At 48.2% G+C, this 24,990-nt stretch overlaps 2 protein-coding genes across 2 annotated transcripts; both read left to right on the top strand.

The window, feature by feature from the left end:
* Positions 1–1,552: 1,552 nt before the first annotated feature.
* Positions 1,553–5,352, top strand: LOC310920874 (keratin, type II cytoskeletal 6A-like; the record flags this gene model as incomplete). The annotated part of the gene is made up of 9 exons (XM_083880932.1): positions 1,553–2,062; positions 3,153–3,367; positions 3,484–3,544; positions 3,704–3,799; positions 3,935–4,099; positions 4,198–4,323; positions 4,436–4,656; positions 4,936–4,970; positions 5,078–5,352. 9 exons carry the CDS (start codon positions 1,553–1,555, stop codon positions 5,350–5,352), a joined length of 1,704 nt encoding a protein of 567 aa, XP_083737058.1.
* Positions 5,353–18,885: 13,533 nt separating this feature from the next.
* LOC310920957 (keratin, type II cytoskeletal 79-like) lies at positions 18,886–24,214 on the top strand (the record flags this gene model as incomplete). The annotated part of the gene is made up of 9 exons (XM_083881014.1): positions 18,886–18,899; positions 19,022–19,253; positions 20,510–20,727; positions 21,385–21,445; positions 22,052–22,147; positions 22,442–22,606; positions 22,689–22,814; positions 23,218–23,438; positions 24,205–24,214. 9 exons carry the CDS (start codon positions 18,886–18,888, stop codon positions 24,212–24,214), a joined length of 1,143 nt encoding a protein of 380 aa, XP_083737140.1.
* Positions 24,215–24,990: the final 776 nt, after the last annotated feature.

The following is a 24,990-nucleotide window of genomic DNA, read 5'->3' as shown; positions in this document are numbered from 1 at the left end:
AGGGTGTCCCCTCCATGCTGTGGGGGTGCTGTGCATTCTCCAGCTGCAGGAATACACACCTGGATAACCCTTCGCCAACCATGACTTGTGTCCCCCAAGGGTGGGATAACCCTTTGCCAACTGTTTAGTCCATTAATGGTGGAATAATCTTTGGCCAACTGCTGCGTCCTTCAATTGCCAAGTAACTGTTGAGTCCCTAAGGGTGGGATAATCTTGGCAAATAGGTGAATTCCTGTCAAGGGTAACATCCTTCCCTCCCTCTCATTCCAGAGTCTGTGGCTCCAGAAGCTCCATCCCAGTGACAATCAATAACATTCATGTTTCTGATTCCTCCAGTGGTTTTTGGAAGTGTTTTTCTGGGCTGGTTTTCCTAAGTGTTTGTGGTGTCTATGGCCACTAGCGGATTCCTAGGGATGCTTTCAAACCACATTTACTTGCCCAAATCTCCTGTGTTACCATGAAAACTCAACACCTGCAACTGGGAAGCTTAAAAACAGGGTATTTTTTGACTACTGAAGTGCTTTAAAATATATATATTTCCCTTGACTTTTATTCATTATTTTCAGGAAATAAGAATGAAGCAAATGTTGATGTTTTTTACCAATAAAATTAATAAATGTAACTAAAATATTTATTTCATTAGTTAGGCTCACAATACACCTGCAAGATGTCCATCATGTGAGTGTCCGAATCCATTGCTGGGCAGCTGGTGCATGAAATTAAACATTGTCAGTCATCATTACAACATCTACTGCCTGGAGCATCCTTTCCATCCTCTGTGGCTTGACAATCCCTGTGGCCATTGTAAAAGCACATGTAAGGAGTTGGACATCCTTGTTCTCTTGCTCTGGTGCTCAGAATCCCAGGACCTACTGTCTCAGACTTTGTGGGACACATTTTGGAGGGAAAAATCCCACCTGATACTCTTAGGAAGGAACTAAGCAGCTCCTTTCCAGATAAAACAGAAATGCTGACCCCTGTTAAATGTTCATGATGCAGCATTTTTCCACTTGAAAAGTCATTAGGAATTTTCTGCTTAACAAGGAGATTAGGGGTGTGCTTGGGGGAATTGTGAAAGCCTCATTCTATCTGGATCTCACCCAAATCCTTGCCTGGTGTGGAGTGTCAGGCAAAAAGTCTGGAGTCAGACAACCTGTGGAGTCGTTAGGAGCAGGTAGGGAGGAGGGAAGAACATGTCAACATCATTGTAAAACATATTTTTCCAGATGACATAAAGATATGGGAGTCCACTTACTCACAGAGACTTACCTCGGTGCTCCTGCTTTTCCTTCTGCACGGCGAAGCGGATTTCTGGGTGGAGTCACCAATTTGGCAAAAATCTGTTAACCGCACCAAGCTGATGAAGACAGTAAATTTGTTTCCTCTTCACACCCAAGCTGTCCCAGCCCACCTCCAGGAGCAGATAAAAGGGAATGCCTGGAGCTGTGGAGCCAGAGAAGACTCTGAGCACTTCTCTCTGCCCACAGCACCAGCTCAGCTCTGTTGATCTCCTCAGCTTCTCCATTCTTGGCTCTTTTGAGGAGAACCAGCCATGTCTCGTCAGTCTGTTTGCAGGAGCTTCGGAGTTGGGAGCAAAAGGGGATTCAGCTCCTGCTCTGCTGTTGGTGGTGGCTTTGGAGGCGGCGGCCGGAGCAGGATCAGCTACAGCTCGTTCTCCACATCCCGTGGGTACGGAGGTGGCAGCGGACGCTGTGGAGGATTCAGCAGCCGGAGCCTCCACAACCTGGGAGGCAGCACAAGGATTTCCATGGGCAGCTCTTATGGCAATGGCTACGGATGTAGAATTGGTGGCTTTGGTGGAGGATTTCCAGGAGGATTTGGTTGCATTGGAGGAGGTGTCATTGGTGGAGGAATGGGCGGTTTTGGTGGCTCCGTCAGATGTGGCCCCGGGTTCCCTGGAGGCATCCAGCCAGTGCAGGTGGACCCGACCCTCCTGCGGCCAGTCCACGTTGACATAGACCCTCAGATCCAGCAAGTGAAGTGCCAGGAGAAGGAGCAGATCAAGACTCTGAACAACCAGTTTGCCTCCTTCATTGACAAGGTGAGAGGTTGGAGCTGGATTTGCTTGGGAATGGGAAAACTGCAGAAATTCCTTGTGCTCTGGAGAGGGAAATATTATCCTTTGCAGTTCACTGTTGAGTTGTGATGATTTCCATTTGGTTCCATCTGGTTTCCTCCTGAGGAAGTGTCAAAATTTAGCATCCACAGAGAAACTGAACAACTTTCTCCAGGTTTGTTGGATGCACATTTGTTTTCTCTCCAGTGCAGACAGGCCAAAGGGATGGGGATATACTCAGTGACCAAAGTGGTTCTTTAAGTCTGTCCTTTTCCGGGGATAATTTTTTCTCAAGGAACTGAAAATCTAGGAATGAAATTTAGAAAAAATTGCAACTGTTTCTTGTTTCAGTTTAAGTGCAGACAAGTTCCCTTCAAATTATCTGAACTGGAAGAATGTTGGTTATAAGTGTGTTCCATGTTTTTTAAATATATGACGTGTATATGGAACAATTTCTCTGTCTGATAAGAGGAATATTCTTGAATAGGGAGACCAATGGGATTTCATTCATTAGAAGGTCAAAAAGGATCTGATGGTCCGGAAAATTAATGTCAAAAATCCAACTGGTGTTGGAAATAATTTGTAAGATTGGAATGGAAGCATTTTAATAGCTGCCCCATACCCCCTCCCCCCCAAACCCCCCCCCCAAAAAAAAAGAAAAAAAAAAAAAAAAAAAGAAAAAACCCACAAAAAAACCACCACAAAAAACGAAAACGAAAACCAAAAACAAACAAACAAACAAAAAAAACCCACAAAAAAACCCCCAAAAAACCCCAAAAAACAAAACAAAAAAAACAAAACAAAACAAAAACCCCAAAAACTCCACAAAAAACCCCAAACAAACAAACCACAAAAAAAAAAAAAAAAAAGAGCAGAAATACAGGGGGAGAAAAAAGGAGGAATTTAAGGATAATAGGGAAAAAAAGGAGAAAAAAGGGAGGAATTTTGCCCTTGCAAGCAATGGTCCTGTTAAGGTTTTGGGGAATTACTCCTATGGCCTTCCAAAGCTGCCAGAAGGTTTGAGCAATGGGATGTCCCTCTGGTGAATGTTTCACACACCCTCTGTTGGCTGTAGGTCCGATTCCTGGAGCAGCAGAACAAGGTGCTCTCCACCAAGTGGGAGCTGCTCCAGCAGCAAGGGCCATCAGGGCCAAGGAAGAACCTGGATGTGATCTTTGAGAATTACATCCAGAACCTGCGGAGGAGGCTGGACTCTCTGCTGGGGCAGCGGAGCCAGCTGGAGTCAGAGCTGCAGAACATGAGGCAGTACGTGGAGGAGTTCAAAACCAAGTGAGTGTGGGGACAGACAGAGAGGGACCAGCTGGGAGAGCGGAGCTGGTGCAGAGACCCTGTGGGTGAAGTATCCAGGGGTCCCAGAGTCTCACCTTGTCCTGCCCTCACCACAGGTACGAGGAGGAGATCAACCGTCGCACGGCTGCCGAGAATGAGTTTGTGGTGCTGAAGAAGGTGAGTCTGGAGACACCAGCAGGGATAGGGTGAGGGGGGACAGGAGGTAAAGATGTGGGAAGGACTCAGCTCCAAGATGGGCAGATCCAAATAGGAAGAGCTAACAGCTCTTGTGCAGTGAGAGGAAGTCGTGGTCAAATTCTGGGATCTTTCTTTTAGGATGTGGACTGTGCCTACATGACCAAAGTTGAGCTGGAAGCCAAGGTGGGAGCTTTGACAGATGAGATCAACTTCCTGAGGTGCATGTACGAGGAGGTAGGAGCTCTCCCTTCTCTGGGGGGGGGCAAAATTTTCATCAGGTGTGTGGTGGCCAAGGACACTGAGGTTGGACAGGGTGCCTGGGTGGATTTACACTTGAGATGGTGCCTCTGACTCATGTCTTGTTTGCAGGAACTGTCTCAGATGCAGACAATCAGTCGGGATCTGTCCGTGGTGGTGTCCATGGACAACAACCGGCACCTGGACCTGGACAGCATCATCGAGGAGGTCCGGCGCCAGTACGAGCAGATTGCCCAGAGCAGCCGGGCTGAGGCTGAGGCCTGGTACCAGAGCCGGGTGAGTTGGGAGGGGGCTGAGGCTCCTGGAGCATGGGAAACACGTGAATTTTTTGTCAGTTGTGTCCTTGATGGGTGTCTTTGTCCCCATACCCATAGTATGAAGAGCTCCAGAGCACGGCTGGCCGGCATGGGGACAGCCTCCGCAACACCAAGATTGAGATCCAGGAGCTGTCCAGGAATGTCCAGAGGCTGAGGACAGAGATTGAGAATGTGAAAAAGCAGGTGGGGGTTGGCCAGTAACTTATGGGTTCCTCCTATTTTCCCTACAGTTTGTGCCATGAGGATGCTCCAGAGTGGGCAGAGAGAATTAAGAAATTTATTTTGTTCTCCACAGAACCATCATCTGCAGTCAGCCATCGCGGAGGCTGAGGAGAGGGGGGAGATGGCCACCAAGGATGCCAGGAGGAAGCTGGAAGAGCTGGAATGTGCACTGAGCAAGGACAAGGAGGAGCTGGCTCGCCTGTTGAAGGAGTACCAGGAGCTGCTGAACATCAAGATTGCACTGGATGTTGAGATTGCCATGTACAGGAAGCTGCTGGAGGGCGAGGAGAACAGGTGAGACCTCCCACCATGGGCTGGGCCAGGGCTCTGTATCCCCTTGGATCAGATTCATCTTTAATCATCCCTTGCAACACGTTGAACATTGAAATCTCATTACTTTCCTTTCTTCCTCCAAGTTTTGAAGCCCAAAACAGAAACATGGTCCCCATGGGGAATATTTCTCAGGCGGCTTGATTGATCTTATATGAAACAGGATATAAAAGGAACATTTGGGGAAGAGTTTTGCTTATGACTGCATATAGATTTACAATTGATGTTCCTCTCCCTACACAGGCTCTGCTTAGAGAACCCCTCCAACGTGAATGTCTGTAAGTATTTGCACATTGTTTTCTCTGCAGAATTACCATTATCCTTGGTTTGGTGAAGATTCCCAGGATGTTGCCTGGTGTTCAATGAGCCTCTCCCTCTTTTCTAGCTGTGGTGGGCAGAACCACCGTGTGTGGAGGCAGATCTGGCAGCTTTGGAGCCAGCAATGGCCTGGGTGGAGGAGGAGTGTGCACAGTTGGCGGTGGGAACATCCTTGGCGGCAGCTGTGGTATGGGAGGAGGGATCATCACTGGTGGCTTCTCCTCTGGGAGTGGGAGGATGTGCAGCACTGCAGGTGGCAACTTCATGGCTGGGGGGGGCTCCTCCTCTGTGAGGAGATGTGTCACCACCACAACAGTCAAATCCTCCGGGGTCAAATACTGAGCCCTCACCTCCATCCTCCCAGGGAAAGCAGCACCTTCCTCTTCCTCCCACCAGCAGCACAGCCCCTTTCATCCCCATCAGTATTCAGGAGGAAACAAACTGTTTCTGAGGGAAATCTCCCCAAAGTGAGATTGAAAATGAGACACATCCCTCTGGCCCAGGCTGGCCCTCGCTGAGCCCCACTGGGGTGAAACATCTCCTTCTTGGGTCCCCGGCACTGCAGAGCTCCCCGAGGCTGCTGCACCAGCTGAGGAGGAGCCTGTGGAAAACTGCTCTTCCCTGTCACTTTTTAAGGCCCGTGTTTCCCCCATGCCCCCCATGGGTCCCCCACATCCTGCTTCAGCTGTATCAGGAGTCCACATGAACAGAAGGAAGGAGATGATGTCCCACAGTCAGATTTAGGAGTGAGAAACAAGTCTCTGGAGTTGTCCACCTTCCCCAGGTGGAGCAGTTTGGCAGCTTTAATGTTTTATGGATCCTTTTCCCTCCTCTCCTTCCTGCCTGGAGTGTGTGGCCCTGTTGCCCCCCTCTGTCATGTGAATCAGCTGCTTTCTGCCAGTTCCATGGCCCCAGAGTCCTTCAGTATACCAATAAACTGCAGAGAGATGAAGATATTTTTGTGTTGTCTCATCACTTGATGCACCCCAGGGGAGGGGAAACACGGGTTAGCTCTGGATGAGGGCGACTGCAGGACAACCACAGACTGAACAGGGAAAGAATTGAGAGCAGCCCTGGGAGAAGGATTTGGGGGTGCTGGTGGGTGAGCACTTAACCTGCCCCAGCCCAGACACCCCCGAGCCAGGGCTGAGCCCTCAACAGGAGCAGCAGGGGAGGGGGTGTTCTGCCCTGCCCAGGTGAGACCCCACCTGTAGAGCTGCTCCAGCCCTGGGGCCCAGCACAGGGAGGACGTGAAGCTGCTGGAGAGAGCCCAGAGGAGGCCATGGAGCTGCTCCAAGGGCTGGAGCTCCTCTGGGGCCAGGCTGGAAGATCTGGGGGTGCTCACCTGGGGAGAAGGGAAAGGAGACTTTTGAGCCCCTTCCAAGGGGCTCCAGGAGAGCTGGAGAGCGACTTGGACAGGGAGAGATGGGACAAGAGGTGATAGCTTCAAACTGGAAAAGAGAAAAATTAGATGGGATGTTGGGAAGGAATTCCTCCCTGTGAAAGTGGTGAGGCACTGGAACGGATTTTCTTGAAATTGTCCCATCCCCGGAAGTGTCCAAGGCCAGGCTGGATGGGGCTTGGAGGAACCTGGAGTAGTGGAAGGTGTCCCTCCTGCCCTTGGCAGGGATGGAATGGGATGAGCTTTAAGATCCTGTCCAGCCCAAACATTTTCATGATCCTATTTTGAGCTGATTTAGACGATCTTGTGTTGCCAAGGTGTTTCCTTGAGCATCATCCTGAGAACTAGGATTCATTATTTACATTTAGGGTTTGGGTTGGCTGGAGGTGGGCAGGAGCTTGGAGCAACCTGGTCTAAAGGAAGGTGTCCCTGCCCATGGCAGAGGGTGGAACTGGATGGGCTTTAGGATCCCTTCCGACATTCTGTGTTCATCTCATTCCAACTCCTGCCATGGAGGAGTCTCCAGTGGGTAGCTGGAGCCAGGGTAAGGAGGCTGAATCCTCCCCAGGGCTGGCACAAGGATGAGCAGCACCCTCTGCCTGCCTGGCTGGGCTCTTACACTGGCTTGTCATCTGTAAGCCATGGAAAACTCTGACAACTTAGAGTGGACACAAATTACTCACAAGGAAACAAACAAACAAACAAACAAACAAACGAAACCCCCCAAAAAACAAAAACCAGCCTGAAAGAATAAGCCAGAGCCCAGAACCTGCCATCAGAGCTCCAGATGGCCCAGCCAGATTAGTCATTAGTCCTCTCCAAATTACATGCCATTGCAACCATATTAATTTGATTAACGCTTGACTGGATTCTTCTGTAGCTCTGGGAGGAGCGAGAGGTGAATCAGCCCTGACTTCTCTGCAGTGTGTGTGTTATGGAGGGTGGGAGAAGACGGGATTTAAGGTCCTTTCCAACTTCAACCATTCCATGATTGTATGATTGATCTGGTGCAGGTAAAATATGGAAATGGAGATCCAGATTGTCAAGGCCTTGTCATCTAAATGAGCAAAATGATTGCTTTTATTCAAACCAGTGTTACTTTCCTGCTGTTTTTCTTATTTACCCCCAAATTTCCTTCCAGTTCACCCTCCTGACTTCCGAATAATGTTTACACCAGGCTGCAATGCATCTTATCCTCCTGTTTGAGTAAAAAATGACATTTCTGATTCTAAAATGCATGGTCCTCTTCCTCATTCCAGGGAAGAGTCCAGGGACAGGTTTGCACCCAGGTGGTTCAAAGTCCAGGAGTGTCCTGGGGACACCCTTGGGAAGGTGGCAGAGAGGACAGAGATCTCCAGCCTGCTGAGGCCCAGGAAGCCAAAGGTGTTGATGTCATCCTGCCAAAAAACACAGGATTTTTCTGAGTTCCCTGAGTTTTTCCTGGAGAGAAGCCAAGAGGTGCCTGGGTTTATCATTCCCATCTGATACACTCATGAAAAAGGGAGTTGAAGGAAATCGCTCAAGTGCATCACGCTGGGATGAAAGGGCTGGGATCCCCATTTCCTGCTCTGTGGGGCACTGTCAGAGCTGCTGGATCCCATCCAGGGAGGCCAACAAAGACATTGAGGGGCTGGAGCATGTCCAGAGACAGGAACAGAGCTATGGAAGGGCTGGAGTACATGGAGAAGGGTCTGAAGAACTACTAAGAGAGCTAGGGAGGGGCTCAGCCTGCAGAAAATGAGGCTTGGGGGGGGACACCTTCTCAGTGTCCAGAACTCCCTGACTGGAGGGTGCTGCCAGGTGGGGCTTGGAGGGCAGGGAATTGTCACTGCTCCACTGGGGTCAGAGCATGGGCTGAGAAGGACCTTTCACATTAGAACATGCAAAGAAACCAAATCTGTGCCATGTTTTATGAGCTCCTTAGGAAATTAACCCAAGTGGCCTTTTATTGGCTGTAATTAGGGCTGTAATGAGTTTTTAATTGTTACTAATCGTGTTTATGGTGGGAGGGCCTTGGGAGCCACCATGGTTTTTCCTCTGGGTGGGTCACAGTGCAGACTTGGAGGAGATTCCCCCACTTTGGGCTCCCAGGGGGATGATCACGGACAGTGGATGGTGGGTCTCGGATTTATGTTTCTTTTCCGACCTGAGATTCCAGGCTGTTGGTTCTGGTCGGCTCGTGGGAGTGTTTTTCCCCCTCCGACCTCTGAAGGCTTTAAATCTGAGTCTGTGCTCGGCGTGAGAATGATGAGGAGTCTCAAGGTCTTGGTTTTCTTGGTTTCCCACATTGTTTATTAATTCTTATCTTAGAAATTCTTTGTGTGTTCGGCTAAGATGTTCAGAGCAGCTCGGACACGATGTGACTCCCGCCATGATGGGAGGTTGCTCTGCTTTTATTCAGATAAGTACGTACCTATTATTTACAATTCTGTGCCAATGCCTAGTTAGTATACTAGAAGGGTCATTTCTACTTTGACCCAATCCACTGAAACTACCTTGTGCCCACATCACTGCAGAAGATGGATGCCAAGGGAGAAGAAGAAGAACTCAGGATTCCACCCTAATTCCACCATCTTGTCCCCTTGCACCTACATTCTAAAAATCCCAAAACTACAAAATCTTCTACCTGGTGACTAGTTACACTATTGTCTTTTACACATTTGTGACTTGCAATTCTTCTCTGTGTCAGAAGTTTTTCTCATGGACCAAAATCAAAGCCTGTGTCTTCCTGGACTCTGTGCCAGGCAAACCCCCCTGCACAGACCCCAGACCCTCTTTTTCGGGTCCCAGGCCTCTCTACCATGGTCTGTGACTTTCCAGGGCGCCCAGAGGGATGCCCTGGACTCCAAAAGGTGGGGAGCAGGAAATATTTGCTTTTATGAGAAGCACTGCTTTGTCACCTGAGAGCTGACCTCCTTCTGCACCCTCCAGGCTGGGGTTTACCTGGCACACTTCTCCTGAGCACCTGGAGTCCTTTGCGATCTTGAGGATGGGACTTTCAGGGGAAGGAATTGAGGAGCAGAGAGGTTAGAGAAGGTTAAAAGTGGGGATCAGCATCCTTTGGGCCCCTCTGCACTTCAAACAGAAACACCCTCAGTTCTCTTACCTCAAACTCGTCTGGTCTAAAAAACCAGCTCAAATACACACCAGAAAACCCTCTGACCTTCTCAAGAGAGACCAACATCAGCAGCACATGGAAGCAGCAACCACCACGGAGTATCTGGGTTTGGGAGGAGGTTTAAAACTCCTGTGGGCAAGTACATTGACAAAGGTACCTAAAACTGTGCAACTTCCAAAGAACTTTAGCTAAGGGGAGCTCTTCCCTTTGCTTTCCGTGCTGGGCTCCTGATGTTTAATCCTGGATACTCCATCACCTCCTTTCCTGCTCTTTGAACCCTGCCTTGGGTTCCTTGTGAGTGAATCCACTGCCAGCCTCCAGGGGTGACCCATGCTGGGATCCAGAGAAATCTGTGTCGCAGAGCAGATCTGTCGATCTGTCGCAGATCTGTGGCTGTGCAGAAAAATCTGGACCCTTAATCTAATTAATATTCACCCCAGCTTTGCTTGGACAGATTGAGCTGACATCTGAGCACTTTTCTTGCTGGACTTGGCCCCTTTTGGATGCTGACCCTGCTCCTCTGAACAGAGCAGCTGCTCCCAACCACCCCCATGACCTGGATGCCTGGGAATGTGGTGCCTCCTGCTCCCTCCCAGCCCTGTTCCATCCAGGGCTGCCTCAGCTCCAGCTGGGACAGGTAGAGCCGGATTTGCACAATTTACGGCAACTGCATCATCTGCACCTGGTGCTGACAGAGACCACTCCTCCTCCTCCCCCTCCCACCCATTTCAGTTGGGATGGGGATGGTTCCTTGAACTTCATCCTCCTTCCACACTCCCAAGTTCTGTCCTTGGAGTGGAGTGATATTCCATGAGGTTTAAAGGCATGGCCCCAAGACCCGCATACTCTGACCAATGCTGTTGGAGCATGGGTTGAATGAATTCTACCTCTCCCATGGCCTGGGGAGTCACCTGGTCTTGGGGGGGTGGACACAGCACAAAATGTCACTGGAAGATTTGGTGCCTGTGCAAGGGAAAGTTCTCAGACACAGCCAAACCTGCTGGTGACCACCAGGTGCTGCTGTGACACCTGAACCTGTCACAGTCCTCCAGGTGCTGCTGTGACACACCGGAACCTGTCAGTGACCTCCAGACCCCTCCTCACACACCTGAGCCTGTCATTGTCCTCCAGACCTTCTTACATGCCTGAATCTGTCACTGTCCTCCACTGAACCTGCTAGTGATCTCCAGGTGCTGCTCTGACACCAGAACACGTCACTGTTCTCCAGGCCCATGACAAACTGACTTTCCCATAAGTTATGGGTCAGGCTGAGATGGGAATTTCAGGTTGGGTACAAACCCACCACTGTGACAGGTCATGACTCCAGCTGACAATCAGAAGGAAGGTGACAGGAGAAGAGGTGGATTGTGCCAATGTTTGTGGCAGGTCTCTCTCTGCTGGGAGTTCTCTGCTGAGCCTGAACCATTCAGGATTTGATCTGGGGTCAGAATCAGCTGAAATGAGAACTGCTCTGTGTCAGCCTTGGACAAGGACCTCCTGCTGGTCCTGGGGGGCCTTAGAGCTGCCTGCCTCCCTCCCTCCCTCCCCCCTCACAAAACCTCTCCCTGAATGAGTTCTCCCATTTGGGGGTGGGGGGGCTCTGCTGGTGTCTGTGACCCCCTGGAGTAAAGTTGGGCTGATGGCCAAGGAGTTGAGCCCTTCACCTGAATTGCTTTCCATGGGGCATCCTCTGGGAGATCCATTCCAGGGCCTCACTGCCCTCACAGGGAGGAATCCCTTCCCAACATCCCACCTATCCCTGCCCTCTGGCAGTGGGAAGCCATTCCCCATGTCTTGGCACTCCAGGCCCTTGTCCCAAGCCCCTCTCCAGCTCTCCTGGAGCCCCTTTAGGCCCTGGAAGGAGTCCCAACATCTTCCTGGATCCTTCTCCTTTCTGGGTGAGCACTCCCAGCTCGGATTCAGAGGGGCTCCTGCCCCGCGAGCAGCTCTGTGGCCTCCTCTGGACTGGCTCCAGCAGCTCCAAATCCTCCCTCTACTGAACAATGTTCTCAGGCCTGGAATTGTTGGGATTCTCCTGAGCAAGGCCAGGAGTTGGACTTGATGATCCCTGTCTGTCCCTTCCAGAACTCAAGATATTCCAGGATTCTATACCTGTCAAAGCCCTTAAACTGGCCTTCCCCACCCCATCCTCAGACCTTTGCCTCCCCAGGAAGGAGATTTACACTGGAACCATCACGGGTTTGGTGTTTTTTATGCAGCTTTACCTTTTCTGCACCTGCCTCATTGTCCTGTGGCTGCTCCTTCTGCTGTTGCAGAGGCAACCACAACAATTCGGATCCATTAATAGAGGGATTTACTCAATTGATCGCAAAGTCTGACCCTGATTGGGCTAATTATGAGCTCGCAGTCCAGCCCAGGTGGAGCTGCTGGGTGGGGTCACGCTCCTGCTGCTGACTCTACCCCCGGAAGGCAGCACCGGGCCCACTTCCTGGGAGGTCAGTAATCACCTTGTTTACTGGATTGGGAACGTCTGCCAGAATTAACTCCCGCTGCTTCAGCTTCCTGTGGGACAGGATGTGATTAAAATCATCCTCAACACACACAGTAGCTTTTGAACACTCTCAGTCTTTCTTTACTTTGGGGACCAAGTGAAGAAGTTCCTGAGGTTCCAACCCCCTAAAGGGGCCTGAGACCTCTGATTGTTGGGTCACCTGGAGATCCTCATCAAAATCCTACCCTAATAGAAACAAAAATCAATTTATGTAATGACTGCCACGTCCATTGACCGTTTTTCTGCTGAGAAACGTACACATAGAAAAAAAATCTCATGTCTCCCAGTGCTTCTAACCTGGAGTTCAATCCAGTTTCCTCCTCATCCTCTTTGGGTTTTTTTTTTTCTTATTTTAATTTTTTTTTCCTCTGCAGGTCTTGTCTTTCCTCCTCCACCTGCTCCTTCTGAAACCCTTTGGAGATTTTATCTCTGCCTTGTTCCAGCACCTCGCCTGAGCCTGAGGGCATCAGCTGTGTGGAGGCACTGGGACACGCTCAGCCTGTCAGAGATCTCAGGGATTAGAAGCTGATACTTGGCGTTAGCCAACTAAGCAAAAAATTAATGAGCTTCTCCTTTGTCCACTCGCCACCACTGTTAATAATAACAGCAACAGAAAAATTACTTCAGTGTATTCACAAATCATATTCAATTTAATTAATAAACTTTCACATTATTGTCAGGGAAAGAGGAGATTAACCAATATCGTAATTATGTTGTTATTTTCTGAATTGATGATTTAATATCAAGGGTGTTGTTGAGGATGTTATTGGCTTGTTTACCTTCCTGTCAGCCCCAAATCACAAACCATTTATTAGAAGAGATTAAAAGAGCCATCAGTGCCTCGTTAACGGGATCACAAGTTAAAGTCAGATTCTGCATCGTTGGTCCCTAAATGAGCCTCACCAGAGACCCCCTCCCTCAGGGACACAACACCAGAACTGTCTGACCCAGGAGCTGGTGATCTCCCTCCCCACTCTGGGTCGAATCCACCCTGGAAGCTCCCTCTGGCCTCCTCAAAGTCAAAATTCCACTCTGAAGCCATCACCAGGGCATTTCACCTTTTTTTCTGCACAGATGACCACGTTTTTGACATTTCCCTTCCTTCATCCTTTAAAGTTTTCCTGCCTTTGCTGACCACAGGGAAAGGCTGTGGCCATTCCCTGCATGGATGTTTCTGGCTCTGGGGAAGCTCTTCCTGCTCCTTGAGGTCTTTCCAGCCCTTCCCACGCTGATCTCATTCTCTTCCCTCACTCTCATTGGAGCTTGGACTTGATTCCAACCTCAACCATGCTGTTCCATGCTGCCCTGGAGATCTTGGTCTCCATCTACTTGTGTCTCCTTCTCCAAATAAAATTCCTCTGTGGCAGCAGAGTCATTCCTCCTGCTCTGGAATTCTGTGATCCATTGGTTGCTTCCTCCAGTTTGTGTTTGGGAGCAGCTCCTGATGGAATGACCCGGTGATGGGTCTTGTTCCTCCTTACCTGCCCTGTTTGGAGTGTCCAGCACTGCCCCTTCCCCTCCCTCTGCCCCCTGTCCTAGATCCTGCCAATTCCAACGGAGTGTTTCCATAAAACATTGCTGTTCAACAAATGCAAAAGAAGATATCCCCCCACCAAAATCATTCCCAACCACCTGAGCTCTGTCTGTCTGTGCAGGAAAAATCCCTCCTATTTAGGGCCTTCCCAGGCCCCCTCCAGCTACAGCTTTCTCACCAGGAAATGTCACTATTTACCACAAAGTGTTGAGAATTCATGGAATTCGAAATGTTCCCTGATAAATTGTTTCCTGTGGTTTAATAGCAACTTCCAGTCTCACCCAGCTCTAGGTCTGTGTGAGGGAAATTCCATCTGGTCTCCCTGCCCCTAAATGATGAATGGGGGTTCTACTTTGGAATATCTGCATCATTAGGACATTATATTCTTGCAGCTGGGAAACCTCAGGCTTAAAATAGGACAAACTTTGGGAGAGTACCAATGTTTCACCTCTTGTTCTGCAAAAAACACAATTTCTCTCCTTTTTTTTTTTTTTTTTTCCGTTCTCCAAGTCTCCTTGCTGCCTTTGCTGACCACAGGGAGAGGTTGTGGTTATTCCAGGGAAGGAGGGGGGAGAAAAGGAAAGTTTGTGGGCAAAAGGCATTTTTATGACTGTGTCTGTGTCATCGCAGCCCCAGCTCCAAGTGACTGAAGGCCCTAATTATGCAGGAACTTTGACAGCTGGAGATCGAGATCTCTTTCAGTGCTCATTTATCTACTTCATTGGGGTAGTTATTAAATTTAAATACTGGATTTCTTCATGTGCTACTGTATGGCTCTGGCAGTACTTCGTGAATAGTCAGAAGTGCATTGATATTCTTATTTGTTTATGCTCTTCTGCCTACTTTACAAGTGAGTCTTGTAGATATCCTTCATTTATATTTAGGATCTGGTTTTCTGAGACACAGTAATGGTTTTAGTTCACTTATCTGAGTCACGGCACCATCTTTGTGGTAGTTTCACATCCACTGACTCTTGTTTGCCAAGTGGGAGATAGGATTTTTGGGAGAAAAAGGCAAAACAGGCCCAAACTTAAGGTAAACAGATAGATTTTATTAACACACACTAAGAGAAGCAAAGGAAAAGGAAAAAAAAAAAAAACCAAAACAACAAAAAAAAACACCAACTCCCCCCCAAAAAACAAAAACAAAACCAAAAAACCCCCCCAAAAAAACCAAAAAAAAAAAACCAAAAAAAACCAAACCACAAATGAATTTCTAAACTAACCCTTTCTCCCACCACAAACTGTTCGTTTTCTACAAACAATGTAAAGAGGCAAAACTCAGAACTTCAAGTCAGTACCACTTATAAAATAGTTATTCAGTCAGTCTTTGAGAGAGAGAAGTCTCTCCTGTTGTTTTGGTAACTTCCCACAAGAGAAGCAGTCTGTTTGTAGCTTCTAACTCACACAAAAGCAGCTCACCCAGGAGATTCTGCAGTTCTGGAACCTCCCATATTGACGTAGCCTTTCCCATGACCACACATACGGGTTGTGGACTCACAGATATTGGGTTGTCACCTTTTAAAAATGAGCAACTTCAAAGGCAAAGGATTCTTCAACTCAGGGAACAGAGATGTCTTCTCACTTCTTCACTGGCAGAGGGCTTCTTCTCATCTCTCTCTGTTCAAACTTCGCATGGGATCACAGGATCACAGCTACTAATATTCACTCAGTCCATCACAAATACCTTTGCTCAAATCCACAAATCATCTCCCCAATTTGTATTGTCCACGATTTAAAGGAATACTTTGGCATATTTGTATTACAGTCTGTTACTAAAAACTCCCAGGAGATTTCAGCCTAGGACTTAGGCAACTTGTCATCTGTCCCACTTATGAAGTCACTCTATGATTTAAGCCTGGGCTGTCCAGAGGCATGGACAACACTCCTACTGGTCAGCCAGAGTCCATCCTGAGCCTCATATCTGTGCTAAACCACCACAGATGCTGTCATGATTTTAGTAATTTTAGGTTTTGTGTTTTCTGTAGTTCTTTCCCCCCCCGCCACCCTGCCCTTTTCTTTTAGTTCTTTTTATTTCTATTTTCTAAAGAGTTTATGGCTGCCTCATCTCTGAAGGTGCTCAAGGACAGGGCGGATGGGGCTTCCCCCTGATCTGGTGGAAAGGAGACCTTGGAGCCCCTTCCAGTGCCTAAAAGGGCTCCAGGAGAGCTGGAGAGGGACTGAGGACAAGAGCCTGGAGGGAAAAAACAAAGGGGAACGGCTTCCCACTGCCAGAGGGCAGGGGTAGGTGGGATATTGGAAAGAAATTCCCCCCAGAGTGGGTGGGGAGGCCCTGGGATGGATTTCCCAGGGGATGCTCCATTCCTAGAAATGTCAAAGGCCAGGTTGGACAGGGCTTGGAGCACCCCAGGATAGTGGAAGTTGTTCCTGCCCATGGCAGGAGCTGGATGAGCGTTAAGGTCTCTCCCAACCTAGACCATTCCATGACCTTATTTTGAGCTGATTTAGATGATCCTGTGGGAATGTTGAGGCATCTCCTTGAGTAACAGCCTGAGAACTGGGATTTATTAGTCCCATTTAGGGTTTGAGTTGAAGGTGGACAGAGGCAGATGAGGGTGGTGGAATTTGGCAGGTTCCTGCCCCAGTTGTGCTCAAAAAGCTCCAGTTTGGGTCTGTCTCTAAATTTCTGGATGTTTCCAACATGTCCATCCTGGTGCTCTCCTGGTTCCCTCATTGTCCACAAAAAGTCACACTCATGTCACTGTGTCAGAGGCTTTTCCAGGTGGGAGGAACTTTCCCACCTTCCTCACCTTCACCACCTGCCCCAAGGACTTATTGGGATGGGCAGAACAACATGAGGGCCCTCAGTCCCTGCTCCAACAGCTGCACAAGTGGCCCAGGTGGACAATTTTAATCGATCAAATTTTGGGATGCAATTTAAATTTATCCTTAAAACCCCAAGACAAAGAGCCAATGTAGTTACAACTACCCTGTGGTTGTAACATCCTGATCCCATGAAAATCCATCTGCCTGGGAAGGATGATGGATGAACCTGTGATTCCTTTGTCCCAGCTGTGTCAGAAAGAGGAAAGAATGACAGGAAGCTCCCCCTTCATCCGCAGGATGCATGGACACCCCAAGAGATGCATCCCTGTTTCTGGAGCCAGCTCAACAGGTCCAGGTGTGGTTGGGATGTGCTGCCAAGGCTGATCTGGTGCCAGCTCCGATCACAACAGCTGCCTACGCTCCAGGTTACAGCACGTGGGGTGGGATGGCTGCTCTCCTCGCTCCCGGCTCTGGCTCCAGCTGCCACAGAGAGCTCAGAATTCACGCCCAGTTCACTTCAGCTACTGCACAGGGCAGGATTTTGGGATGAACACTTCTCTCACCGGTGTTCCACAGGGAGCTGTGGCTGCTCACTCTCTGGGGTCACAACATCCCCTTCCATGGTCCAGAGGGTTTACCTGGAGTGTTGCCCAGTGCAGCTCCAGAGTGAGGCACTGACAAAGTGAGGAGGGGTGGAAAGGGGAATCATACTGGAGCCAGCACCAGCCCTTCAGAATCATAGAATCATTTTGTTTGGGATCATCAAGTCCAATGATTCCCTTGGCACTTCCAAGGCCACCATGGACCGTGTCCCCAAGTGCCACATCCACACATTTCTTGGACACTTCCAGGGATGGGGACTCCACCCCTGCCCTGGAGAGCTGTGCCAGGGCTGGACAACCCTTTCCAGGAAGGAATTTCCCCCAATTTTCAACTTAAACCTGGAATAATTTGAGGCCATTTCCTCTCATTCTTCACTCATAACCTGGGAGAAGAGTCAGACCCCCACCTGGCTCCAACCTTTCCAGTCTCCTTCAAGAATTCTCTCCTCTCTCCCTGGCTTTTAAAATCTTGGTAATTGCACCATTTTTTAATGTTCACTGTAATAAATTCCTGCAGGAGACAAAATTCTCAATCCGAGTCACATTTCTATACAGGTTTATACAAATGGGGAAATCAGCTGGAAATCTGGTTGAATTTCTTCAGGAAATGTAGATAATGAGTAAAATTTAATTACAAAAATAGCATAGAAGGAAGGTCTGAGATACTGGTTTGGCTGTTTCTGGTGTAAGCTGAAGTAGGGAATTTTGGTAGGGAAAAGTGGATTTCTCAACTCTTTTCCTGGAAAACACTGTGTTTCCAGGTGAGAAAAGCTTCGCTGAGTATTGTCCACCTTGAGATATTCCGTCAGTTTTAATAACCTCTAGCTACAAACCCCTAATTTAGGGAATTTATGAGCCACTTTCCAAATGGAGCCAGGATTGCACAGCCCTGACCACAGAACCTCTATGTAACGGATGGATTCTCAGCCTGGCTTCATCCAGCTCCTTTGGGAGGAAGATGATCCTGCCAGGTGAAGTCCAGCTCCTCCTAAGGTCATGTAAGGGACAAAGAGGAGGTTCTTCCCATGAGGAAGAGGTTCCAGAGGTGGTTTTGGAGGAACCACATCTCAGTGACTTCTCGAGAAATAAATCCAGGCTGGAGCCCCCAAGTGGTGCTGCCTGCAGTAGGATTTGGCTCTGAAATGCTTTTCCTTATGTCTGCGGCCAATGAATGTTGGAAAGGTGGAGTCTGGCACAGAGATGGGGAGAGGGATGGATCCTCCCCATAAGAAGCAAAAGTTGCTCCTGGAGTATTATGGGAATGAGAGAAGAACAGGAATGGGAAGCAAAGGGTGCAGTAGGTGCTCCTGGTGATGTGGTGAAGGAAGGTCAGACACACCCAAGGACCATCAAGATCTTGTGCCCCTTGAAATATCAAAAGAGGTGGGGAAATATGGGAGAGAACGAGCTCTGGGGATGAGCAGGGGTAACTGTAATTACGGATGGAGGCTAATGAGATAAGGAGATCCGTCAGCAAAGCTCATGAGTCAGGCAGGATTTGGGGAATTTCACAACTGCCCCACTGGTGTTGGTGTTTATCTGACCTCTCCGGGCAGCCATTAATTGCTGCCTGATGAACCAAACCCAATAACATTAGAGACCTGCTAATTAACACGGAATGGAGACAAGCTCCTCCAGAACGTATAAAGGAGAACTTCCATACTCCTCCAGAGTAGCTGAGGATCCTTCATTCTCATTTCTCCTCCTGTTTCATCAACTTCTGCATCAGCTCTCCTGCCTGGAAGTGCTGCCATGAGACGTTATTTCTCCAGATATGGGGATGGGAATTTCAGCTCTTCTTCTGCTCACTGCGGGACCTTGGGTGGTGCAGACGGGAGATTCGTAGGGTTTGGGCAGGGGTATGGCAGCAGGAGCCTCCACAACCTTGGAGGGTTCAGGAATGTCTATACTGGTGGAAGCTATGGAGGAGAAGGAGTAAGATATGGGAGATGCCTTGGGTTTGGTGGCTGGAGACAACCTGAGAGGGGCTTTGGTGGAAGAGGATATTTTGTAGCAGGTTTTCAAAGTGGTGCAACAGGGCTTGGTGGCGCCTACAGAGGAGGCTCAGGCAGGGAGGTGCTCAGAGGAGGCCTTAGAGTAGGGGAGCAAGGGGTTGGACAAGGATTTGGAGAGGCTGGAGTTCTCCGAGGCATTGAGGAGGTCCATGTCAACACCAACCTGCTGAGGCCAATACAGCTCCAGGTGGACCCCGAGTTCCAGCGAGTGCGCTCAGATGAGAGGGAGCAGATCAAAGCTCTCAACAACAAATTTGCATCATTCATCGAGAAGGTGAGCCCTGGTCTCTGTGCTGTTATCTGGGAAGGGGGAGGTGTGAAGTGAGTCACAGGGACACTTTCATGTTCCATCTTCTCCCCACAAAAATCCCAGCACTGGCTGAATTCCCATAGGCTGCTGTGGAGCTCACAATGGGTCACTGTAACCACTGTGTGAATCTTTTTTTTTTTTTTGATAAAGATCTTGGAGTCATCTTTTGTGGCAGGACAATAAACTGCTGGGATGTCACCAGCATATAGACTCACTCCTCTTTTGAGGAAAGGTGTTTCTGGGAATATATATTCCTATATTCTGGTGCCTGGAGGTTGTTGATGCCACCAGGAAAAATGGGTGATGGACTTTGACATCTTGACGAGTTGTATTTTTTTCTCAAGCAAAGCCAAACCTTGTAAGAACAGGGTAATTTAGTGCCTCTTCTTGCAGGTGTTTGCACTTGCCAGAAATTGCAAGTGAATTCAATTTCTCTGAATTATTAAACAAATCACTTCTTGGTTTGGAAGCCTTGCCCTCTACTAGGTGGTCCATCTTCAGCTTTTTAATGACTTTCCATCTCTCCAGTTTTGTCTTCTCTTCTGCTTCTACTTAAACCAGCCACAAAAGCTCTTCCACCCCAGTGGTATCTGGGAGGTGTCTCTGTCTCTGCTTCTCTCTGTTACATGTGAAGACTTCAGGGTTTCCTGTTTCACCAGACAGGAGGTGTTGGTTACACTGAGAAGGTTTAAGATTCCATAGTCCTGAAAAATTAGCATGTCTGTGACTCTTCTTTGCCTCTAAACTTTAGGATATCCAGGTTATCACCTGGTCAATATTATATCCAAATGGTGGAGTGATTTGGATTAGAAGGGACCTTAAAGCTCATCCAGCTCCTGCCATGGGCAGGGACACCTTCTACTAGACCACTCTGCTCCAAACCCCATCCAACCTGGCCTTGGACACTTCCAGGAATGAAGCATCCCCTGGGAAATCCATTCCAGGGTCTCACCACCCTCACAGGGAGGAATTCCTTCCCAATATCCCATCTAACCTAGTCCTCTGGCAGTGAGAAGCCATTCCCCTTTCTTTTTTCTCTCCAGGCTCTTGTCCTAAGTCTCTCTCCAGCTCTCCTGGAGCCCCTTTAGGCTCTGGAAGGGGCTTCAGTATCTCCTTTCCCTTCTCCTCTCCAGGCGAACACCCCTAGCTCTCCCAGCCTGGCTCCTTGGCAGAGATGCTGACTGGAGACATGCTGCCCCTGGATCTGCTTTCCCTTCTAGGTGCAATGTCTGGAGCGGCAGAATCAGGCACTCTTGGCCAAGTGGGAACTTCTGCAGCAGCAAAGCTCTGGCCCTGAGGAGAGCAGGAACATCAACAGCTTCTTCCAGTCCTATATCACCAGCCTGCAGCGGCAGCTTGAGACGCTCCAGAGCCAGAAGGAGCAGCTGGATCCCGAAGCCTACAACATGCTCCAGCTTGTTGAGGATTATAAAAACAGGTGAATAGTCACAAATCTGGGAAAACGGGTGCTGAGATTTTCCCAGGTGATGGTCATTGTGCCCTTGGATGGCAAAGATCAGCTTGGCATCTGCAGGAGTTTGGAGTTTCTTAGCTCTGCTCTGCTGCAGGTGCATTATGGGTCTTAACTTTGATGCTGGAAGAGTTTGGTAAGGGTTGAATTCCCAAAAATGAGAGGAAAATCAAAGTTTGTGATGATCTCTCCCATCATCTTTCCTTCCTCTTCTTTCTCCCTACTAGAAGTGAATGACCTGGGCTTCCACTTGTGGGGAGGGACAGAGCTGAGCTTGGGTTCAAGTTGGGAAGAGTTGTCACTTTTTCTGGCTTAGGTAATTTATGTTCACCCATAACACTGAGAAATGGAAAGCTTAGTTCAGAATTATTAAATTTAGGACATGTATTGACCCCATTTTTTGCAGAGGGTTTGCACTTGCCAGAAATTGCAATTAAAGGAAAATGAAAACTCAACACGTTCAGTCTTTGGGTGATTCTGTTGTATACTGGTCCACTTGACTTAAAAATTAAGATCAATAATTAAAGATAATGGCTGGATTAATTAAATAGATTAATTAATAAGAGATAATAGATAAATTAATAATAGATAACAGATAATAATCTACTTCCTTCTGTCCCCCAGATTCGAGGATGAGATTAACAAACGCACATCCAAGGAGGAGGAATTTGTGGAGCTTAAAAAGGTGAATTAACCTGAGATCCTGAGCAAAATCAAAGCCTCGGCAATAAAACAATATCTGGGTGGTTGCCAAGGTTCTCAACAGCTGAATTTTTTTCTGAGCTTTGTCTAATTTTACCAATGTAACTGAAAACCACAACAAGACTGGGGAGAGATTATTTCCTCTAGAGAATGAGTTGGTCCTTTGTAAGACAAATATCTAAAAAGTGATGTTTTTTCCCTATTCACTCAACCCCGATCCAGGTGATCCAGGAATATTTTTATTATGTTAAATAATGTCTGTAGATGGCTTAAAACTATCCAAGAAGAGAAAATGTAGGCAACTCTTTACTAGAAGTATGAATAAAAATGATGTTTTCCCATTTTTCATGTTCCCTGGGACCAGATTTATTGCTGCAGTTGTGGTACTCATTTCCCAGCCAATTTTTTCTCTTAAACACTTTATCTTTGTTTCCATTGCTTTTCAAATGGCATCTGAGATCTCTAGGCTCTAGGCCATTATTTGATCCCAGGAATGAAGGTTTTATGAAAATATCCTAAGAATTATACTTCAGTGGAGCATTTGGATCAACAAAATGCAAATATTCCAATGTTTTTTGTTTTTTTACAGGAACTGGACAGTGCCTACATGGGAAAAATGGAGTCTGATGTCCGAGTGGATATCCTGAGGCAGGAGCTGGAGTTCCTCCGGTGTTTATATGAAGCTGTGAGTGATTAAAATCTTACCCTCAGGTCTTGAAGGACACACCTTCTCAAGATTCCCAGAAATTTTGCTTGGGTGGGATTTTTTGGCTTGGAGGATCAATTATCCTTGGCCTTTTGTGAATGCAGAGGAGTCTGGTGTGATCTTGAAAATTACAAGTGGTGGGGGTACAGTGGTACCGGAGGGCTGTGGGTGGAGAAATTGAGGAAATTTGCCACAAGGTCCCATTTTTTCCCTCATAAAGGCCTGGACTGACCACAAGGACTGTTAAAATCCCTAACCTGATTTTTCATGCAGGAGCTGTCCCAGCTGCAAACGGTTGTTGGGAACACTGATGTTATTCTGTCCATGGACAACCACAGGGACCTGAACATGGATGGAATCATCGAGGAGGTCAGGCGGGAATATGAGGGGATTTCTCACAGGAGCGCAGCTGAAGTGGATGCCATGTACCGGGGCAGGGTGAGTGGACATCAGGGAAACAGGAACACAGATCTCCTCATCGGAAAAGAAACCAAAAATGTGTTGTGTCTCTTCCCTTCAGTACCAGGACCTGCAGAACATGTGGGCAAATCAACAAGAGCAGCTGCGGAACAGTCACCAGGAAATCCAGGAACTTGCCAGGCAGATCCAAAGACTCCAACCAGAAATTGAAATCGCAAGGAAAAGGGTAAGGCTGATACCTTCCAGCAGGACTAAATGGTTTAAGCCCCTTTTCAATGGGATCTCAGTGCAATATGGGGCAGCTAGTCATTTGGAGGCAAACTTAGGGATGAAGTTTTCTCTTCCAAATGAAGCAGATTTAGATTTTGGGGATGTATATTGGGGTTTAATTGTGTTAATTTACCCAGTCTAATGTATTTTCGGTGTTCTGCTACTGAGAAATGCCTTTTGATTTCCAGGGAATGCTAGGAGGGTATGAAAATTACGGGATTTGGGGGTTTTCCTGTGCTGGGCTAGGAGCTAGACTTGAAGATTCCTGTGGTTCCCTCTTGACTATGGATATTCCATGATTTTATGATAAAATCCTCCCACAGATCGGACATGGCCATATTCCCTTTGTTCTTTTGCAGAATTCCAGCCTCCAGGACTCCATTAAAGATGCTGAGCACCGTGGGACCTCGGCCATCAGGGATGGCCAGGAAAAGCTCCAGGAGCTGGAAAACGCCCTCCAACAGGCCAAGGATGACCTTTCTCAGCTTGTCCGTGATTACCAGGAGCTCCTGAATGTGAAGCTGGGCCTGGACATTGAGATCGCCATGTATCGATCACTCCTTGAGGAGGAGGAGAACAGGTGGGGGCAAAATCCATCCTGGGTGAAAAAGCAGAGTGTCACTGGGATCTCTGGGTTGGACTGGGCCTGGGAGGAGTCACCTTTCTCCAGATCACTGATAAAGCCTAACCTGAATTTAAATTCTGATTTTATTGGCTGCTTTACCACAGTGTCACTTTTCCTCCACAGGATCCAGGAAGGATCACCGGCCACGATCTGTGAGTATCCCAAGGATTTTCTCTGGGTTTTTAAAAGAAAACTGTTCCTACTTCATCATCTTGACACCATTGGAACAAACTATCCCAGTTCCCATCTTAATTCAGGAAAGGATGTGAAGGGGAGTATGTGAACATACATTAATATAACAACTGGCTTTAGAATTATTGGCTAATTCCTAATAAATTTGGAGGAAATGGGAAACACCACATTTAACCCATAGGTCTGTTTGATGCAGGGCAGAAGGGAAGGAAATAAAAACTAGTTCTAAAATTTTTGGAAAAGTTGAGGAAGCTGAAGGAAACACAGAGTCTCAGTCTTTGTAAAGGATGGGCTGCACTGAGTGTTCATGGGTGAAATAAGACAAAAATTATGTTTAAAAAAAATCTAAAACCCCCAGAAAAATGAGAGAATATTTCATAGGTTGATCTCTACTAAGGGAGATTCTTGTTGGCCCCTTCAAAGATAAGTCCATGACGACCAGGGTAGGAAGGATGATGCTTAAACCACCCCTGCTGCGAATTTCTTGGGGTAAAAAGAATAAATTGAATGTAACTTCCATTTCTTGCAGGTGTCATTGACCACAATGCCAGAGCTACTGGAGTCTTTGGAGGCATAAAAAGTGTGAAGGGGAGAATAAGCTCTGATGGTACCAGTGGGAGTAGAATGAAAGGGCCGATCTCTGGAGGAGGAAAAGGTGGAAGCTCTGGATGGGGTGGATCTAGCTCTGGTGGGGGTGGGTCCATCTCTGGAGGCGGAAAAGGATATGGAGGAGGAGGAAGCTCAGGTAGTGGAGGCTCCATGTCCAAGGGCAGCAGCAGCATCTCTGGAGGTGGAGGATCCAGCTCTGGTGGCGGTGGGTCCATCTCTGGAGGTGGAAAAGGCTCAGGATATGGAGGAAGAAGCTCTGGCAGTGGAGGGTCCATCTGTGGAGGAGGCTCCAGCTCTGGCAGTGGAGGCTCCATGTCCAAGGGCAGCAGCAGCATCTCTGGAGGTGGAGGATCCAGCTCTTGTGGGGGTGGGTCCATCTCTGGAGGTGGAAAAGGATATGGAGGAGGAGGAAGCTCAGGTGGGGGAGGCTCCATCACCAAAGGTGGCAGCTCTGGAGGGTGGGGGTCCAGCTCTGGTGGCGGTGGATCCAGTTCTGGAGGAGGGAAAGGCTCAGGATATGGAGGAGGAAGCTCTGGCAGTGGAGGGTCCATCTGTGGAGGAGGATCCAGTTCAGGTAGTGGAGGCTCCATGTCCAAGGGCAGCAGCAGCATCTCTGGAGGTGGAGGATCCAGCTCTTGTGGGGGTGGGTCCATCTCTGGAGGCGGAAAAGGATATGGAGGAGGAGGAAGCTCAGGTAGTGGAGGCT

Source organism: Zosterops lateralis (assembly GCF_965231275.1).
Source record: "Zosterops lateralis genome assembly, chromosome: 32".
Classification (NCBI taxonomy): domain Eukaryota; kingdom Metazoa; phylum Chordata; class Aves; order Passeriformes; family Zosteropidae; genus Zosterops; species Zosterops lateralis.
This window is presented reverse-complemented; position numbering and strand designations above follow the sequence as displayed.